The sequence below is a fragment of the Lepidochelys kempii genome, chromosome 6 (genome assembly GCF_965140285.1).
Source record: "Lepidochelys kempii isolate rLepKem1 chromosome 6, rLepKem1.hap1, whole genome shotgun sequence".
Taxonomy (NCBI): Eukaryota; Metazoa; Chordata; order Testudines; family Cheloniidae; genus Lepidochelys; species Lepidochelys kempii.
The window spans coordinates 15,821,386-15,838,183 of NC_136385.1; the positions used below are offsets into that span (position 1 = coordinate 15,821,386).

The following is a 16,798-nucleotide window of genomic DNA, read 5'->3' on the forward strand; positions in this document are numbered from 1 at the left end:
CCCCTGCACTGAGGGGCCTTCCCAGCTGGTAAAGAATTGGGAGAAGGGGCTATCTACCAGCCCCCAGCAAACGAGGTGGATCGGGGCGAGGTGGATCAGGGGCGTGACTGGATTGCATTCACTGTGACTTACCTGCTTGCCATAGGAAGCAGCTCATAAATCAGAGCAGCCCTGGGGCTGCTCTAAGCTATCCCTGGACCAGGCACAGCCCAAGAATGCAGGGAGCATGACGGTGGCTTAACACCAGCCCCATGCTGGAGGCTCGAAGAGGTGAGAGGTGTCCTCCATGAACAGAGTAACGTGCTGCGTGTGAGGTCAGCAGGAATATGCGTGCACTAGATTCACAGCCGCACAGTGAGAACAGACCTTTTTAAAAACAGTCTTCATCGAAAAGGGAAAGTTTCCTTCAGGGCCTGGGCCAGGCCACAGGGCTCCCCTCTCCCTGCTGTCCCAGCCTCCCCTCCCCACTGCCAGCAGCTTCAGCCTTTTTAACAGCCCAGCCCATCAGATCGATTATAATTAGATTTTCCATTGTCAAGAAAAGTAGCAGCATGGCTCCCTCCCTGAGCCTTCCTCTATGCGGGGATCCCAAGTGGGAGAGATTTATAAACCTTGCTCTGAAGTTTCCATTTACAAACGGAGCTGAGTGCTGAGACACTTGGATAAATGGTTAATTTGTAGGGCTGGCAAATGAATAAAAAAATTTATTGTGAGATAAAAAAATCACGATTAATCACAGTTTTAAATCGCGTTTATTTAAATATTTTTGGATGTTTTCTACATTTTCAAATATATTGATTTCAATCACAACACAGAATACAAATATCGGGGGGAAGCCCTGTTAGTCGGTATCCACAAAAACAAGGAGTCTGATGGCACCTTAAAGACTAACAGATTTATTTGGGCATAAGCTTTTGTGGGTAAAAAACCCACTTCTTCAAATGCATGGTATGATGCATTTTCACTCCATGCATCGAAGAAGTGGGGTTTTTAGCCACGAAAGCTTATGCTGAAATAAATCTGTTAGTCTTTAAGGTGCCACCAGACACAGAATACAAAGTGTACAATGCTCACTTTAGATTATTATTTTTGGTTACCTATATCTGCATAGTAAAAAAGAAAAGAAATTGTATTTCAATTCACCTCATACAAGTACTGTAGTGCCATCTCTTTGAAAGTGCAACTTACAAATGTAGAGTTATTTTTTTTTTTTTACATAACTGCACTCAAAAATAAAAAAATGTAACACTTTAGAGCCTACAAGTCCAATCAGTCTTGGAAGCATGTCCTCTGGAATGGTGGCTAAAGCACAAAGGGGCATACAAATGTTTAGCACAGGGGTCGGCAACCTTTCAGAAGTGGTGTGCTGAGTCTTCATTTATTCACTCTAATTTAAGGTTTCGTGTGCCAGGAATAAATTTTAACGTTTTTAGAAGGTCTCTTTCTATAAGTCTATAATATATAACTAAACTATTATTTTATGTAAAGTAAATAAGGTTTTTAAAATGTTTAAAAAGCTTCATTTAAAATTAAATTAAAATGCAGAGCCCCCCGGATCGGTGGCTAGGACCCGAGCAGTGTGAGTGCCACTGAAAATCAGCTTGCATGCCGCCTTTGGCACATGGGCCATAGGTTGCCAACCACTGGTTTTGCACATCTGGCACGTAAATACCTTGCAATGCCGGCTACAAAAATGCCATGTGAACATCTGTTCTCGTTTTAATTGTAAATAAGAAGTGGGCAGCATTATTGCCCATAAATGTAAACAAACTTGTTTGTCTTAGCGATTGGCTGAACAAGAAGTAGGACTGAGTGGACTTGCAGGCTCTAAAGTTTTAAGCTGTTTTGAGTGCAGTTATGTAACAAAAAAATCTATATTTGAAAACTGCACTTTCACCATGAAGAGATTGCACAACAGTACTTGTATGAGGTGAATTGAAAAATATTACTTATTGTTTAAAAATATTTGCACTGTAAAAAAGATAATCAAAAATAATCTAAAGAGAGCACTGTACACTTTGTATTCTGTGTTGTAATTGAAATCAATAGATTTGAAAATGTAGAAGAACATGCAAAAATATAATTTCAACGGGTATTCAATTAACAGTGTGATTAAAATTGTGATGAATCACATTTTTTTAATTGAGTTAATTGTTTTGAGTTAATTGCTTGAGTTAACTGCAATTAATTGACAGCCCTATTAATTTGTTATAGATCATTAGTCCATTCTGTCCCGTGCCGCTCTGCCAGTGGTGCCAGCAGCAATCGCCCACTTGGTCAATTTTCAAACAAGCACCTTTGTGCTCTCTCCTAGGCTGCTACTGGTCATAACTATCTGCTTTATCCTCCTGTCAAACTCTGCTCTGCCGGGATGCCTACCACAAACTTGCCAACTGGTGCACTGAGACCACTGAGCAATATTGCCTCATTGTTTCCTGGTGCTCCTCCAGCTGTCTGTTGTCTTTGACTTAGGTGAGGTGAGGAGGGACCAGCACCTTGTTCTGCATCTGCAACGGCACACGGCAATACTCATAATAATCTTACTAGCCACTTAACCAGCTCTAGTACCTTCTGCTGATGTGCTCAAGAGCAGCTCTGGCACACACTGGTCATATTTTTAAGCTGCTTAGAACAGCCAGCCACCACGTATCAACCCCTTATAGACTGTTCGGAAGTGGACCCTTGCCATGAACTGCAATCCCCATCCTTGATAACAGGCCATTCCGTTTCAGTATCTCCCGCAGTGTTTGGGTTGCAAAGGCTCCAGGGGCAAGTCTTGTTCGTTTACAGAAATCTCTTTCCAGTGGAGTGTTGTTTTTTTACAGGAACACTTTTTTGCTTTGAGTTCTGCTGTGCTTTTCCCTGCATTATTTTCACGCGTCATAAAATTGTAAATAGATACTGGCTGGGCACTTAAGGGCCATTGCATTCACCCCTCTGTCTTTTCCACCAGGTGCTGGTGGCTTGGAGCACCTTTATCTAACTCCCTCTCCCCCCAGAATAAATTAAAGCCCCCACGCTCTAAAATTCCATCTTTACAAACACCTCCACTTGGACCAACCCCCAGAGAACAGCCAGGCACAACCCACCACCGCTGCCCTCTCCCCATCAGAGCCCATTTAGCATTACACAGAGTAACACGGATCATGGCAGTTCTGAGGTCCTATCCACCAGTGGTGCCAGCAGGTTTGCCACTCTATGAGATTGTATCCAGCCTTTGCCCAGTTGAGCCCTGATATTAGTACGGGCTGAGAAGGAGATTTTTTCCTTGTGTAGGATGGGGCAAATCTTCCGCCCTCTCCTGGGCTCTGGGAATCATTTCCCAACCCCTCATTTCAAGTTCCTTCTGCCTGTTGATTTAACCCCTTACTGGTGCCAGTCCCAGGAGATCGGCCATGTCAGGACCCTGCTGGATGGCAAAACCCAGGCAAGAGAGGGAATCCTTAGGAATTCTGGGCCTGGAGGGTGGATCTTAAAGCCTGGGGGTAGCCAAGGAGGCAGGACAACGTTTCCTAAGGGTCTCCGACAAGGAGAAAGAGCAAGCCCCCAAGTGAGCCATGAGGGGGCTCTGCCCTTTAGGGCATCCCCCTCCCCCTTGGGGCTGTCCCTGCGTCCCGTGGGTGCCTTATGGGTGAGAGTCCCTGGTGTCCTACTAGGGGCATCCCTCCTCCCCCTTCCCCGGGGAGGTTTGCTGACCCTGCTGCACTGCTTGGGAGTAGTTCCATCCACCAGCCCAAGCCGGGCAAGTCACTGAGCAGAAAGGGGCAGCTGGAGGGGGGCAGGGTCCCCTCAGTCCCCTTCGTGGCCAACACAGGCGTGGCAGTTGGGCTGCTGTTGCCTCTCGTAGCGGCCAGAGATCCAGAAGAAGAGCATGCAGGTCACAGTCTGGATCCCAGCCAGGAGGAAGAAGTAATAGTCCATGTGGCAATTGTTAATGTTCCCTGGGGAAACAAGGGGCGAGCCGTCAGAGCACTCCCTCCTGGTACCAGACAGTCCCCTCCACCTCTAGCCCCTGCAGCACCCCTAGCCCAGGGCACATTTCTCCCTACACAATCAGTGCAACCTGGCACCAAGTAGACACCATCTTCTGCCACATTCCCAGCCCCAGGGACCCATCTCCCCTGGCACTGTCAGCAGAACCCTCTCCATGGAGAGCTCCCCCTGCTGGCAGTGGGATGATGAGGCCTGAGACTGGAGAACAGACCTATCTCCCAACCTGCCTCGAGCACCCCCTGTTGGCCCCAGGGATACATTTCCCACCCCCAACTCTGCTGAGCGGCTGCCTCTCTCCCTTTGGCTCTGTATTCGCCCCTGGACCCCACACTCACCGTAGTCCTTGGGGCAGTCCATCCAGCCATGCTCCGACATTGAGAGGAGGGTCAACAGCCCAGAGCCCAGGAGCGAGCCCACGCCGGAAATGAAGAAAAAGAGCCCCATGATGGCTCCCTGCATGGACTTGGGGGCCTCAGAGTAGGCAAATTCCAGCCCTGGGGGAGAGCAGAGAGCTCTGAGGGACCTCAGTAATACTAGGGCAAATGGACACTGCTTGTAGCCACCAGGGGATGGGATCAAACAGGCTGTTTGTTACCATGTCAGCAGATTGCTGAGCTGGCAGTCCCAACCCAAGCACTAGCCTTGAACCTATCAGTCGCCCATCCCCAGCTACAGACCAAGCCTCGTATTGCTTAGCTTCATGAAATCAGAGGCCATCACCTCCTGCCAAGATACAGCTGTAGTAGAGCTCTCTGCCCCCACCCCCAGCACGGTGCAAGGGGCTGTTAGTCCGACCCATTGCACATGCTCAGTCTAGCCCCAGCACCTGGCGCTTCACACCTCACCCGTGCTGCCTTATCGTTACTGAACCCCATCACGCTAGGCGCTGCACAAACCCAGCACAGTTACCTGGAATGCTGGCGAAGATTTCGCTGATGCTGATGAGCAGGTACTGGGGAATCTGCCACCAGATGGGCAGCGTGGCGGCAGTGTACATGTCCTCTCCAATGCGCTGTGAGATGGTCTGGTTGTTCTTCACATACTGCAGCCTCTTGGTCTCCAGGGTGCCTGCCGAGGAGGGGCAGGATGGATCAATGTGGCATTCCCCCACACACGCTCAGAAGGGGTCAGCCCCATCTGAGCAAGGCCCCATGGGCCCCTGATTTCAGGGCAGGGAGAGTCTATCAGCCATCCTCTGGGATCCCCCAACAATGCCGGTCAGCTCCAGCCCTGGCATTGGGCAGTAGCCTCCCACCCACCAGCCATGGCCTCCCTAGCCACGGGCACCAGGCGTTACCTGCCACAATGATAGAGGTGAGGCCAAAGAACATGCCCAGGGCCATCCTCTTCAGCACCGAGGGCAGCAGCTTCCGCCTCACCAGGAACGGGTCAATGACTCGATCCTTCAGCGGGACCAGAATCAGCAGGACTACCACATTGGCTAACAGGAGCCAGGCATCAGGGAACTAGGGAGAGAGAACTGGGTCAGAACCAGCACCTGGGCTAACAGAACCAGGCACTGGGGATCTAAGGCAAAGGTGGGCAAACTACGGCTCGTGGGACCGTCCTGCCCGGCCCCTCAGCTCCTGGCCAGGGAGGCTACCCCCGACCCCTTCCCCGCTGTTCCCCCTCCCACGCAGCCATGCCGCTGCACGGGCAGCGGGGCTGCGAGCTCCTTCCGCTCTGAGCGGCATGGTAAGGGGGCAGTGGCGGCGTACCCGTGGTGATAAGGGGGTTGGGTAGAGAGTCCCGGGGGGCAGTCAGGGGACAGGGCATGGTTGGATGGGGAGGAGGTTCTGGGGTGGTCAGGGGTTGGGGAATGGGAGGGGGGTTGGATAGGGCATGGGAGTCCCAGGGGGCCTGTCGGGGGCAGGGGTGTGAATAAGTTGGGGAAGTCAGGGCACAGGGAGGGTTGGATAGGGGGTGGGATCCTGGGGGGCGGGGTGGTTTAGGGCGGGGGGGTCCCAGGAGGGGGCAGTCAGGGGACAAGGAGCATGGGGGTTGGATGGGTCGGGGGTTCTGAGGGGGACAGTCAGGGGGCGGGAAGTGGGAGGGGGCAAATAGGGGGCGGGGCCAGGCTGTTTGGGGAGGCACAGCCTTCCCTACCTGGCCCTCCACAGTTTCGCACCCCGATGTGGCCCTTGGCCAAAAAGTTTGCCCACCCCTGATCTAAGGAGAGAGAACTGGGTCACAACCAGCACCTGGGCTAACAGAACCAGGCATCTCCTTGAGAAACGACTCTACAGCAACTGAAAACCCTTATTCTGAATCTCCTACCTCTCCCAGCCCTGTCTCCCCCTGCTTCCCCATCCCCTCCCGCCCATAGGTGCTGGAACTAGGGGTGCTGCCGCACCCTCTGGCTGGAAGTGGTGTCCATCAGATACAGGGTTTACAGTTTGGTTCAATGGCTCTCAGCACCCCCGCTACACAAATTGTTCCTGGTCCCCTGCTCCTCTCCAGCTGCCCGGGGCCTGAGGAGAAGCGGAAGCAACTGGGATGGTTTCTGTTCTGTCTCCAGCCCGGCCGGTAACCACAACCAGTATCACATGCCGCTCACGCTGGGCCTCTCACAAAGGAGGGATTGTGCTGCCAGGGGCAAGTGATATCCTGGACCTGCCTCCCTGCCCAGGCTGGGCATGTCACCCGACTCGAATGGGCAGCAGGATTCACCCTTGTGGCTCAAGGTGGTCTCTTCCCTTGGCCTGGCGCCAGCCCTCTCCCTGTCACCCCCTCTTGGGGTGTCATCCTCAGCCCCAGCGATGCCACTCAGCCCCTGAACTGACGCCACTGTCTGCCCCAGCCCCTCACCGCGTAGCTGCTGCCCTCGCTGCTGCCTGTCTTGTTGTGCTGGAAGATGTTGGGGATGAAGAGGTGCAGGCCTTGCAGATAGTAAGTCGACTGCATCTGGAATGTAACAGGGAGGTCACTGTGGGGCTCAGATTCATGGAACATCCCTCCCCCCATCACACCTCTTGGGACTTCATCATCCACCCCAGTGATGTCACTTAGCGCCCCCCCACCCCCGCTGCCAGGGGCATTGTGCCTCCTCTTCCCCCTTGAGTTGGGGTCATTGCCTGCCATCCCCACTGCATGCCCTGGCCCCCATGGGAACTGAACCCCTCTCCTACCCCACTGAGGTAGGGCAGAGACACCCAGCAGGAGGGCATGGGCTGACACCCCCCCACACCCCGACCCTACCCCAGGAAACTCTGCCAAGCCAGGACTAGGGGAGCAGTGTGTGGGTGGCCCCCAGGAGAGGGTTAATGGGTCAGAGAGAGAGAGAGAGAGAGAGAGGCAGGCAGGCAGGCAGGCAAACTTTTTGGCCCAAGGGCCATATCTGGGTATGGAAATTGTATGGTGGGCCATGAATGCTCATGAAATTGGGAGTTGGGGTGCAGGAGGGGATGAGGGCTCCATCTGGGGGTGTGGGCTCTGGGGTGGGGCCAGAAATGAGGAGTTTAGGCTGCAGGAGGGGGCTCAAGGCTGAGGCAGGGGGTTGGGTTGGGGTGTGGGAGAGGGTGTGGGTTCTAGCTGGGGGTGTGGGCTCTGGGGTGGGGTTGAGTATGAGGGGTTGGGGATGCAGGAGGGTGCTCCGGGCTGGGACCGAGGGGTTCGGAGGGTGGGAGGTGGATCAGGGCTGGGGCAGGTGATTGGGGCATGGGAGGGGGTCAGGGGTGCAGGCTCTGAGCAATACTTACCTCAAGCAGCTCCTGGAAGCAGCAGCATGTCCCTGTGTCCCCCCCGGCTCCTATGCAGAGGCACGGCCAAGTGGCTCTGCACGCTGCCCTGTCTGCAGGCACCATCCCTGCAGCTCCCATTGGCCTTGGCTCCCAATCAATGGGAGCTGTGGGGGCATTGCTTGAGGCAGGGGCAGCATGCATAGCCCCCTGGCTGACCCTATGTGTAGGAGCTGGAGGGCGGGTATGCTGCTGCTTCCAGAAGCCATGTGGAGTCATGGCATGCACACAGCAGGGCAAGCCCCTGACCCTGCTCCCTGGCTGGAGCACCAGAGTGGGGCGATCCCCAGACCCTGCTCCCCAGCGGGAGCTCGAGGACCGGATTAAAACATCTGAAGGGCTGGATGCGGCCCCCGGGCCATAGTTTGCCCACTCCTGAGATAGGGGGATGAGCTGCTGGCCTCTTGGAGCCCGAGAGAGGACAACTCAGGGAAAGTCCTGGCGCCGATTCTGGGAGGAAGGGCAGCCTCTGGCTAGGGAGGGGTGGGAACGGCTGCTGGCTGAAGACTCAGACCAATGGGATCGGCAGCAGATGCCAGAGCTGAGGAGCTCTTGTGGAGATGGACTTGATGGATTGTTCTGTGCTGGTCATGTGATGAAACCAGGCTTGGGAGAGGGGTGGAGGTAAAAGCTTGGAGGAAGCCTTTGTGGATTATTTCAGGGACATTGAGCCAGAGCTGCCCCTGGCCACGAGGGGGCGCTCTGGAGGCAGCACCCCTGTTTGAAGCCTCCACTACCCGAGGATCTGAGGGTCTCACAAGCACTGATGGTATTGATCCTCAACTCTAAGCTCCGTGAGGATGGCTCGATGCCAGCCCAACTGCCAACCCCCTCTATGCATCAGCACAGCTGATGCTGCTGCTCTGCCGGCTACCTACCTGGAAGTAGACCATCCAGTACGGAATGAAGGTCAGTAGCACCGGCAGGATCTTGGCCATCACCTGGAAGTTGGCAAGATCCTCCTCGGACGAAGGAGCCCGGGGCTGCGATTTGCCGTCAAGGAGAGGATCCACGCCCTGGGCTTCTGATTGGAGAGAGCTTGGCCTGCAGCGAAAGGGGAGAGCACAGACGGCGTGAGGAGGCCAGCATGAGCATGGCCCTAGAGGGGATGGGGGCAGCTGGGCCACCAGCGCCCACCCTACCTGATACGGCGCGCTCGGCTGCCACAGCTGCCTCGGAAGGCCAGCCTGAGCATGGCAGAGACCTGGCTGCCCGCAGGGGGCTTGGTGATGAAGGTGGGGGCGGCCAGGAGGAAGACGAGGAGGGCCAGGGCCACGCAGGCCGCGGGGATGGTGTAGCCGATGAGGAAGTTGACATTCTGCTGGATGAAGGCCACCACGAGCAGCGAGATCACGGCCCCGATGTTAATGCTCCAGTAGAACCAGTTGAAGAAGCGCCGTGTGGCGTTGCGGCCACGGTCCGTCACCTGCAGGGAGCGCAAGGCAGGACGGCGTGAGCCAGGCTGTGCTCTGCCTCTTCCAGTGAGGACCTCGTCCCCGTCCCCACTGTGGGAAGGGGGGGTCCCAAAGGAAATGGGGGGGGATTAACCCTTTATGGGCTGTGGGGAGAGAATTTCTAGATCCCTGGCGGGGGCTGCCTCCCATCTCTCCCGCCCTTTGGGGAGCCCAGCAGTTTCTAGGCCTGGCAGGGGGACTTTCACCACCCCTCCACCCCAGGGACTTCCACCTGCAGGGAGCGCGTGGCCAAAACTGAGCCAAAAACACGGGGTGGGGGCTCATCCTTAACCTAGACCCAGCCTCCCTCCTTCCTGTCCTCTTCCCCCTTTCCCGGCCCCCTGCTCCCTCCGTCCCCCAGCCCTTCCCATCCTCTCACCTACCCACCCAATCAGGATGCCCCATTGCAACAGCACCCCCTGAGGGTGTGGAGGGTGGTGGCCCCCCTGCCTGGCTGAGGCTCTGCCTGGCTCCCCAAAGGGAAGGAGAGATGGGAGGCAGCCCCCTAAAGAGGTCTAGACATTCTCCCCCTACAGCCCCTAAGAGGTTAACTCCCCACCCCCATTTCCTATGAACCAGAGAAACAATCCCCTTCCCCCAGTTAGACCCCTTACCTCCCCGAATTGTGGGGGGGAGAACTTCCTCACTCCCGGGGGAGACAGAGAGGATTAACCCCTTGCGCTCTGGGAGGGGAGATCATCCCGAGGGACGTTCTCCCTGCCCCCAGCCACGCCTGGGAACTCTGGCTTGTTTCTGGGGTGGTAGAGAGGAGACTTTATCCATCATCTGCTTGGGGGGGGGGGAGAGAGAGAAACAGCCCCCTCCCCCATAGCCTGACAGGGAAAGCCCCTGCACCCCCCATGTGCATTAATCTGTGGAAGCACACAGGTGGACTTGTGTGTGCCTGCATTGCCGTGTGTGTGTGTGTGTGTGTGTGCTTTTGCATGCCTGTGTGTGTAAGCACATGCGCGCTTGTGCATGTTCATGGAAACGTGTTCTCACATGTGTGCAAGTTTGCAGGGGGAGGGGGTCAACGTGTGCCATTGTCTGCATGGCTGCTTGCGTGGATGTGCTTTTGCGCAAGGGTGTGCCAGATGCATTTGCATGTGGGTGCCCCTGCGCATGGGTATTCATGTGTGCAAACTTTTGTGTGTCTGTTTGCATGCATTGCCTGTGTGTGTGTGTGTGTGCGTGCGTCCGTGCACACACATGTGCTGCATGCATTGTCTCTGCCTCTGGGTGTGGGTGCACGCGCGCATTGCATGCATTGCCTCTGAGTGTGTTTGTGCGCACGCATTGTATGCATTGCCTGTGTCTGTGCATATGCACGCTCGTGTGTGTGTGTGTGCAACGTTAACCCTTTGGCACTAGCCGGGGTGAGGGTCCTGCCCCGGGGAATCTCTTTGGGAGGGCGTGTGTGTGTAGCCCTTTGTGTGCTGGACGTATTGCTCTCCAGGTTGCTTACCCTGGGGGGATGGAGGGGAAGGGCGTGCCTGTTACCTGGTCGGCGCCAAAAGGGGTGAGGTTGGCCTTGACGGAGCTGATGCCCAGTGCCAGCAGCAGCAGGCCGGTGTACATCAGAGGGGCGCAGTAGTGGCCGGGTGCCGACTGCTGGCACTCCCCACTCTGGTTCTGACAGGTATTCTGCAGCGAGTAGGCCGGCATGTCCCCGCACAGAAAGAGTCGCCCGTCCAATGAGGCCGTGGCGGGCAGCAGGCAGGCCGACACCAGGTAGAGCAGGAAGCTTAGCGTGATGGTCCAGTAGCGGCCCAGGTAGACGTCAGCCAGCCAGCCCCCGACGGGCGAAAGCAGGTAGGAGGCGCCCAGGAAGAGCAGGGAGGCCCGCGAGGCCTGTGACCCTCCCCAATTGAAGTTGCTGCTGTTGAGGTAGAGGACAAGATTGGAGACGATGCCGAAGAAAGCTGCCCGCTCCAGGATTTCCACCAGCAGCACGGCCGCACAAGCCGCCTTCCGGCCCTCGAAGGCATCCCATAAACCCCCGGCCGGGGCCTCTTCCTGCCCCAGCAGGGGCCGGCGCTCCCCTCTGCCACCATCCCGGGCCATGTACCGCCCTGCCTGGGCACCACACGGGTCTTCCTACTTCCCCTGGCCTTCTCAGCCTGTGCTCTGTCTGCCCTCGCTGCTCTGTCTGTCCTGAGCCTTCCCTTCCCACGCTCTGTCTGGCCGTCCTCCCCTCTCAGTCTCTGTCCGCCTGTAGCTCTGGCTGCCTCTGCCTTCCCTGCTCTGTCTCTTGCTCTCGCAGATGCTCTGTCTCACCCTTCCTGGGCGTGTTTTCTCCGATCTCTCAGGCCAGCTCCCACTTCCCCATTTCTCTGCTGAGTGGAGACATCATGTGACACCTCCCTTCCCAGAAATGAAACTTCCATCCCATGGGTTCCCCTTTCTCAGGGGATTGCTGCTGTGCCCTTTTCCCCCTGTGTGACACCCTTCTTCATGCTTTTCCAGCCCTTCCCCAAACTTTCCCTTTACTCTCCTTTCCCCTGCTCCAGTCTTCTCCCAAGATGATTCCCTCTGCCTAATAATCATACCTAGCACCTTTTATCAGGGGATCTCAACATTCTTTACAAAGCACTTACTATCATTAGCACCAGACAGGGAAACTGAGGCACAGAGGGGCAAAGTGACTTGCCCATGGTCACCCTGCAGGCCAGTGGCAGAGCTGGGAATAAACCCCATCTCTCATGAGTCTCAGTCCAGTGCTCTTTCCACTAGGCCCCACTGCCCCCAAGAACAGCTGGCCTGCTTAAGGCCAAGAGGGGCGGAAGCATTGGTGGGAGACTGTCATAGGACAGGATCTCCCATCCCAAACATGAAATGAATAGCTCATCGTGGCAGAGATATTACAAAAAACCAAACAAACCATCCTGTAGCAAAGGAAATGGAGGCAAACAGGAAACAATAGTTCATTCTAGTAGCTCTTGCCCAAGAGCAGTTCTAGCCAAATGGGAACGGGTGCAAACAATGGGCTCCCAACAAGAGGGATTTAACTAATAACCACCCTGAGTCACTCCCAGTTGTCTCGGAGGAGTTCTGGAGAGCCCTGGGGGAGGGGCCAGAAAATAGGTGACAAGCTGATCCATAGATTTTCAGCCCAGACTGGACCTTCAGCTCCATCCTCAGCTCCATCACACTTAGGTGGTGATGGAGCTGCGGATGAGCCTTTTGCCATGGGGCTTCTGCCTTGAATGTTGCACAGCACCATCCTGGTGTCAGAACACAGGATAGGTGTCATTACCCAAAGCCTTGCGGTGCGTAGCATGGCCTTCCAACTCCCCCAAAAGCCTTTTCCTCCCTTCTGCCCGTATGGGGTTTGCAGATTGTGTGTCTCTCTCTCCAGTGCCCCTAGCTTTGGCTCTTCAGAAGGGCCTTTCCTACCTTCTTCCTCTCGAGGAAGTCCAGTGCACTCCTCCGCTCCAAACTCCCCTGCCAATGGACAGGAGACTCCCTAGGAGGACTGGAATCGCCATGCTGGATGAGGGCAGGGAGCCATCTGTGCTGCCTCCGGCTAGTGTTTCAGAAGGTCCAAGACCCTGACTGCTGATAGCTGTAGGATCACCATCTTCCCAGCCCCCATTAGAGGTTGGTTTATGCCCTGAAGCAGCAAGCCTAGGACCAGACCTTCCATGGCTGCACAGCAGCATGGTGCCACTGAAGTCAGTGCCGCGACACTGATTGATAACAGTTGAGGATCAGGCCCTTGAGGTTTTTTTAAAGTCCTTCAGACTCTAACCTCTCCCATCCTGCCTGATTTCCCCCTCCTGCCATGGGTAACTAGTGCAGCCAGAGCCCCCTCTCGCCAGCAAAGTTATCCATTCCCTTTTGACAGCGTGCCTCAGGAAAGTCACTCCGCAAATTAATCCCAGTTGGTTTGTATGGCCACGTGGTCGTGTGGATTGACATCTGGCAGACAGCTCTTCCTCGGAGCTGTCATCTCTCGCACTGGTATTTCAGCAGCAGCTGCTATAAAAAATACACCCCCAGAGTTTCTATTACCAGTTGATATATGTTGTGATTTCTCCTTTTGATGCTGCCTCTTACGGAGCATGGAATTATTTAGTATCTGTCCTGTGATGTCTCCTCTAATTTGCTTCAAGGAGGGCCCAGTATTGAATGCCCTGCGAAAAAGATTTTGTTGTCCCTCTGCTGAGCAGTCCTAGGTTTCAGGGTCTTGCAGCTCAGCCGCTCATTCGAATGAGGCGGAGTGCAGGCTATTAGTACAGCTTGTATACCCCAGTCCCTGAAGAGAGGTGGCCACAAACAACATGCGGGCAAGCCCCTCTGTCAGGGATCTCAGTCCCAAAACCTGTGCTTGGTGCCCACGGAACAGCGAGAACGGATGCTAGTTATAGAGATGAAGGCAGACAGCAAACTCTCCTGCAGCTTGCCACAACTAGGAACAGAGGAATTGCCAGACTGGATCAGAGCCATGGTCCATCTAATCCACTGTCCTGTCCCTTCAGGGGAAGGTGAAAGAACCCTGCAGGAGGCAGAGGTGGGATAATTTGTCCCCAAGCAGGGTTCATCCTGGTCTTTAACAGAGATTGGTTTAAACCTTGAAACATATTCCTGCCAATGTTTTTGTTATCACTAATTATGGTAACGCTGGAAGTTCTTGATCTCCATATAAACATCCAATCCCTTTTGGAAGCTTGTTCAATTCTGAACCTCAACAACTTCTAGTGGCAGTGAGTTACACAGGCTCATGGCATGTTGTGTGGAAAGTATTTCCTTTCACTGACTTTGAATTTTCCCCCTTTCATCTAGTGTCCCCTCGTTCTTATGTTAGGAGGCAAGGAGAGCAGAAGTGCCTGATCTCCCTTCTCTAGACCAGTCATTGTTCGATAGATGTGTATCATGTTCCCTTTCTAGCGCTCAGCCTGTACGTTCTCTCAGGGCCAAATCCTTCACCACTGGAGTCAGTAGGAGTTTAGCAGCTGACCTCAATGGGAGCAGGATCAGGGGCTTAATGCAGCTTTATTAGATGGAATATGTCACCCATCTGTGGGAGCCATCACCCTCTCCACTCACACAGTGTCACTTTCAGCCAAACGTGATGTAACCTGCGGGTGAGTGTGGGTTACATGCCCCCCCCTCCCCCCCCGGTGCCTGAGCCATAGCCGCTATGTGTCTGTGACAGCCCCAGCTAGGGAGCCTTTGCTTTTTAGCTCCTACTGCAAATGCTCTAGAGGTTCCCCAGTTCAATTCCTGGTGTGCCCGCCAGGAGGGCAGCTGTCACAATGGCAACCCACATCCTTTAGGTTTTCAGGGCTGGATCCAAAGTCCACTGAGCTCAACGGACAGGTTCCTGTTACTTCCCCGGGCTTTGGCGCAGGGACTGAGTTTGTGGGTGTGATGGGGTGTACGCCCTCTCCCATGCAGAGAGAGGGTTAATGGGAGCATGGGCACTCAGACAGCCAACCTGTCTGCACCTGGAGGGAAGGTGGGGTAATTGTGTTTGCAGGCCCAGCTGGGGAGGAGCTGGGTGGCTGATTGCAGGCAAAGAGGCCCAAGGCAGTGCGGGAGAGAGACATGGATGCACAGCAAGCCTGGGGAGAGGCAGACAGGAGCTGGGCCGCCAGGGAGAAAGCCCCGGGAGGTGTCGTTAGGTGAGACCGTCGCAGAGCCTGGGAAGAGGGTGCAGAGGAGCAGAGCTGGGAAAGACCTCGAGACAGACTCAGCTAGGAAGTAGCTCAGGGAGGAAGCAGCAGGTCTGAGGGAGCAGACATGAGCTGCTTGCTTTAGGGCCCCTGGGCTGGCACCTGGAGTAGAAGGAGGGCCTGGGTTCTCCCACTGGCTACGGTGAAGCTGGGGTGAAACCCCCTGACACAAGGGGCAGGAGCACCGGCAAGCCTAGAGTGGAAGAGCTGGTGTGAGGCCGCCAGGCGATGGACCCTCTGTTACCCCAGAAGGGGTGGGATTATACATGCTCGGGCCGCAGGGCCGAGTCCCAAGAAGCAGACCACCGCAGAGCTGTGGATAAAGGGTGGCAGAGGAAGAGAGCCTGCTATGCTGTGCCCAGCCACACGGGGGCATGACAGCTGGTGAGTCGCTCTTCTGCAGTGGGGTTCCTTATTTCACAGGGCAGTGGTAAATAGCCCACGGGGAAACCACCACCCCCCCGCACCACACCTCTCCCAGCTGTGCATGGCAGCCCCGGCCCCCTGGCATCTCTATGCCATGTCAGTGAGCCTCCTCGAGAGGGCAGCCTGGTAAAGCTCAATGGAGCATGTTTTGATGCCATCTGAGGCACGGCAGGGGGAGGGGGGCGCCGATGCCCCAGGTGTCCTGCGTGTGACATTTCAGCAGTTCCCTTTGACAGATGCTTCGCGTGCCCCACATCAGGCCCTGACTAGCCACAGTCAGACGGGTGAGCAGGAGCGTCAGAGCGAATAGCAACAAACTCGATAGCAGAAAGCCCCGGGGGAGTGGAAGGAGCCGTGCTTAGCATCGTCAAAATAGCACAGTGCACCTAGCAATGCTCCACTGGGATGGCTGGCTCAGAAGGGCAGAAGAAGCCCTAGATCAGGTGTCTACCCGGCTTAGTGGGTGGAAGACCGAGAAGTGGCTATAATGGTGCTGAATGCCCGAAGCTAGAACAGGAGAAGTGCTATGCTGGGAATGCCAGTGGGAGAATGTCAGGTTTCAAACAGGGCTCCTGACAGGCTCACTGCTGGGCCGTCCACACCAAAGTGCCATCAGAAGCGCCCCTTCCTGTCAGTCCCACAGGACCAGCAATCCTAGGAGGGCACTGGCTCTGCTTCTTGAGGGATGCCCAGAACCCCGCCGGCACGAGCGATATGCCCACCCAGCCACTCATGTGGTGAAATACCAGGAGCAGCAAACACAAGTGCCGGGGAAGGATCCCCCTAGAGGCTAAATGGGCCATGGCAGAAGGAACTGCTTTGAGACAAGATGGGGCATGTGACCAGAAAGTCATTGCTCCTGGTCCCTGGGGAACCTAGTGTGAATCCGGACATGCAGTCTGGTCGCGGGGTCCCTGGGGATCCAGGTGCGATTCCTGACACATGGCCTGTGCATGGGGTCCCTGGGAATTGCGGGGCACATCCTGATGCACAACCTGGACGTGGGATTCCTGGGGATCCGGAGGTGAATCCTGGCATGCAGCCTGCAAGTGGCGTCCCTTGGGATCCTTGAGCGAATCCTAATGCATGGTCTGGGAATGGAGACCCTGGGCATCCTGGGGTGAATCTGGACTTGAGGCCTGAGCACGGGGTCCCTGGGTATCCCGAGACTAATCTGGAGGTGCGGTCTGGGTGTGGGGTCCTTGGGCATCCGGGGGTGAATCCTTACATGCAGCCTGTAAGGGGGTCTCTGGGCATCAATCGGGGTCAATCCAGACACGCAATCTGGGTGCAGGGTCCTTGGAGATCCTAGTTCAAATTCTGAGGTATAGTCTGGGCATGGGTCTTTGGGGATGCTGGTGCAATCCTGACACATGTCCTGTGTGGGGGATCCCTGGGGATCCGGATGAATCCTGACATCTGGGCCTGGAGTCCCTGCGAATCTTGGGGTCGGCTCCTGACATGTGGCCTGCAACCCATTTCCACTACCTAGTTTTGCTTTCGCCCGGCC

At 55.5% G+C, this 16,798-nt stretch overlaps 1 protein-coding gene across 1 annotated transcript; it reads right to left on the minus strand.

The window, feature by feature from the left end:
* Positions 1 to 2,030: 2,030 nt before the first annotated feature.
* Positions 2,031 to 11,457, minus strand: SLC15A3 (solute carrier family 15 member 3). Its single transcript, XM_073350601.2, has 8 exons — positions 10,685 to 11,457; positions 8,873 to 9,156; positions 8,609 to 8,774; positions 6,802 to 6,897; positions 5,291 to 5,459; positions 4,903 to 5,061; positions 4,329 to 4,487; positions 2,031 to 3,941 (listed from the first exon to the last, which is right to left on the minus strand). The coding sequence occupies exons 1-8, from the start codon at positions 11,246 to 11,248 to the stop codon at positions 3,790 to 3,792; spliced, it is 1,749 nt and encodes a 582-aa protein (XP_073206702.2). The 5' UTR covers positions 11,249 to 11,457; the 3' UTR covers positions 2,031 to 3,789.
* Positions 11,458 to 16,798: the final 5,341 nt, after the last annotated feature.

Excerpts from the sequence above, each read along its gene's own strand:
- SLC15A3 (XM_073350601.2), bottom strand. The coding sequence starts at position 11,248 with ATGGCCCGGGATGGTGGCAGAGGGGAGCGCCGGCCCCTGCTGGGGCAG. Across the intron at positions 9,157-10,684 it reads CCCCTTTTGGCGCCGACCAG|GTGACGGACCGTGGCCGCAA; the intron begins GTAACAGGCACG and ends CGCTCCCTGCAG. Across the intron at positions 8,775-8,872 it reads AGCCGAGCGCGCCGTATCAG|GCCAAGCTCTCTCCAATCAG; the intron begins GTAGGGTGGGCG and ends CTTTCGCTGCAG.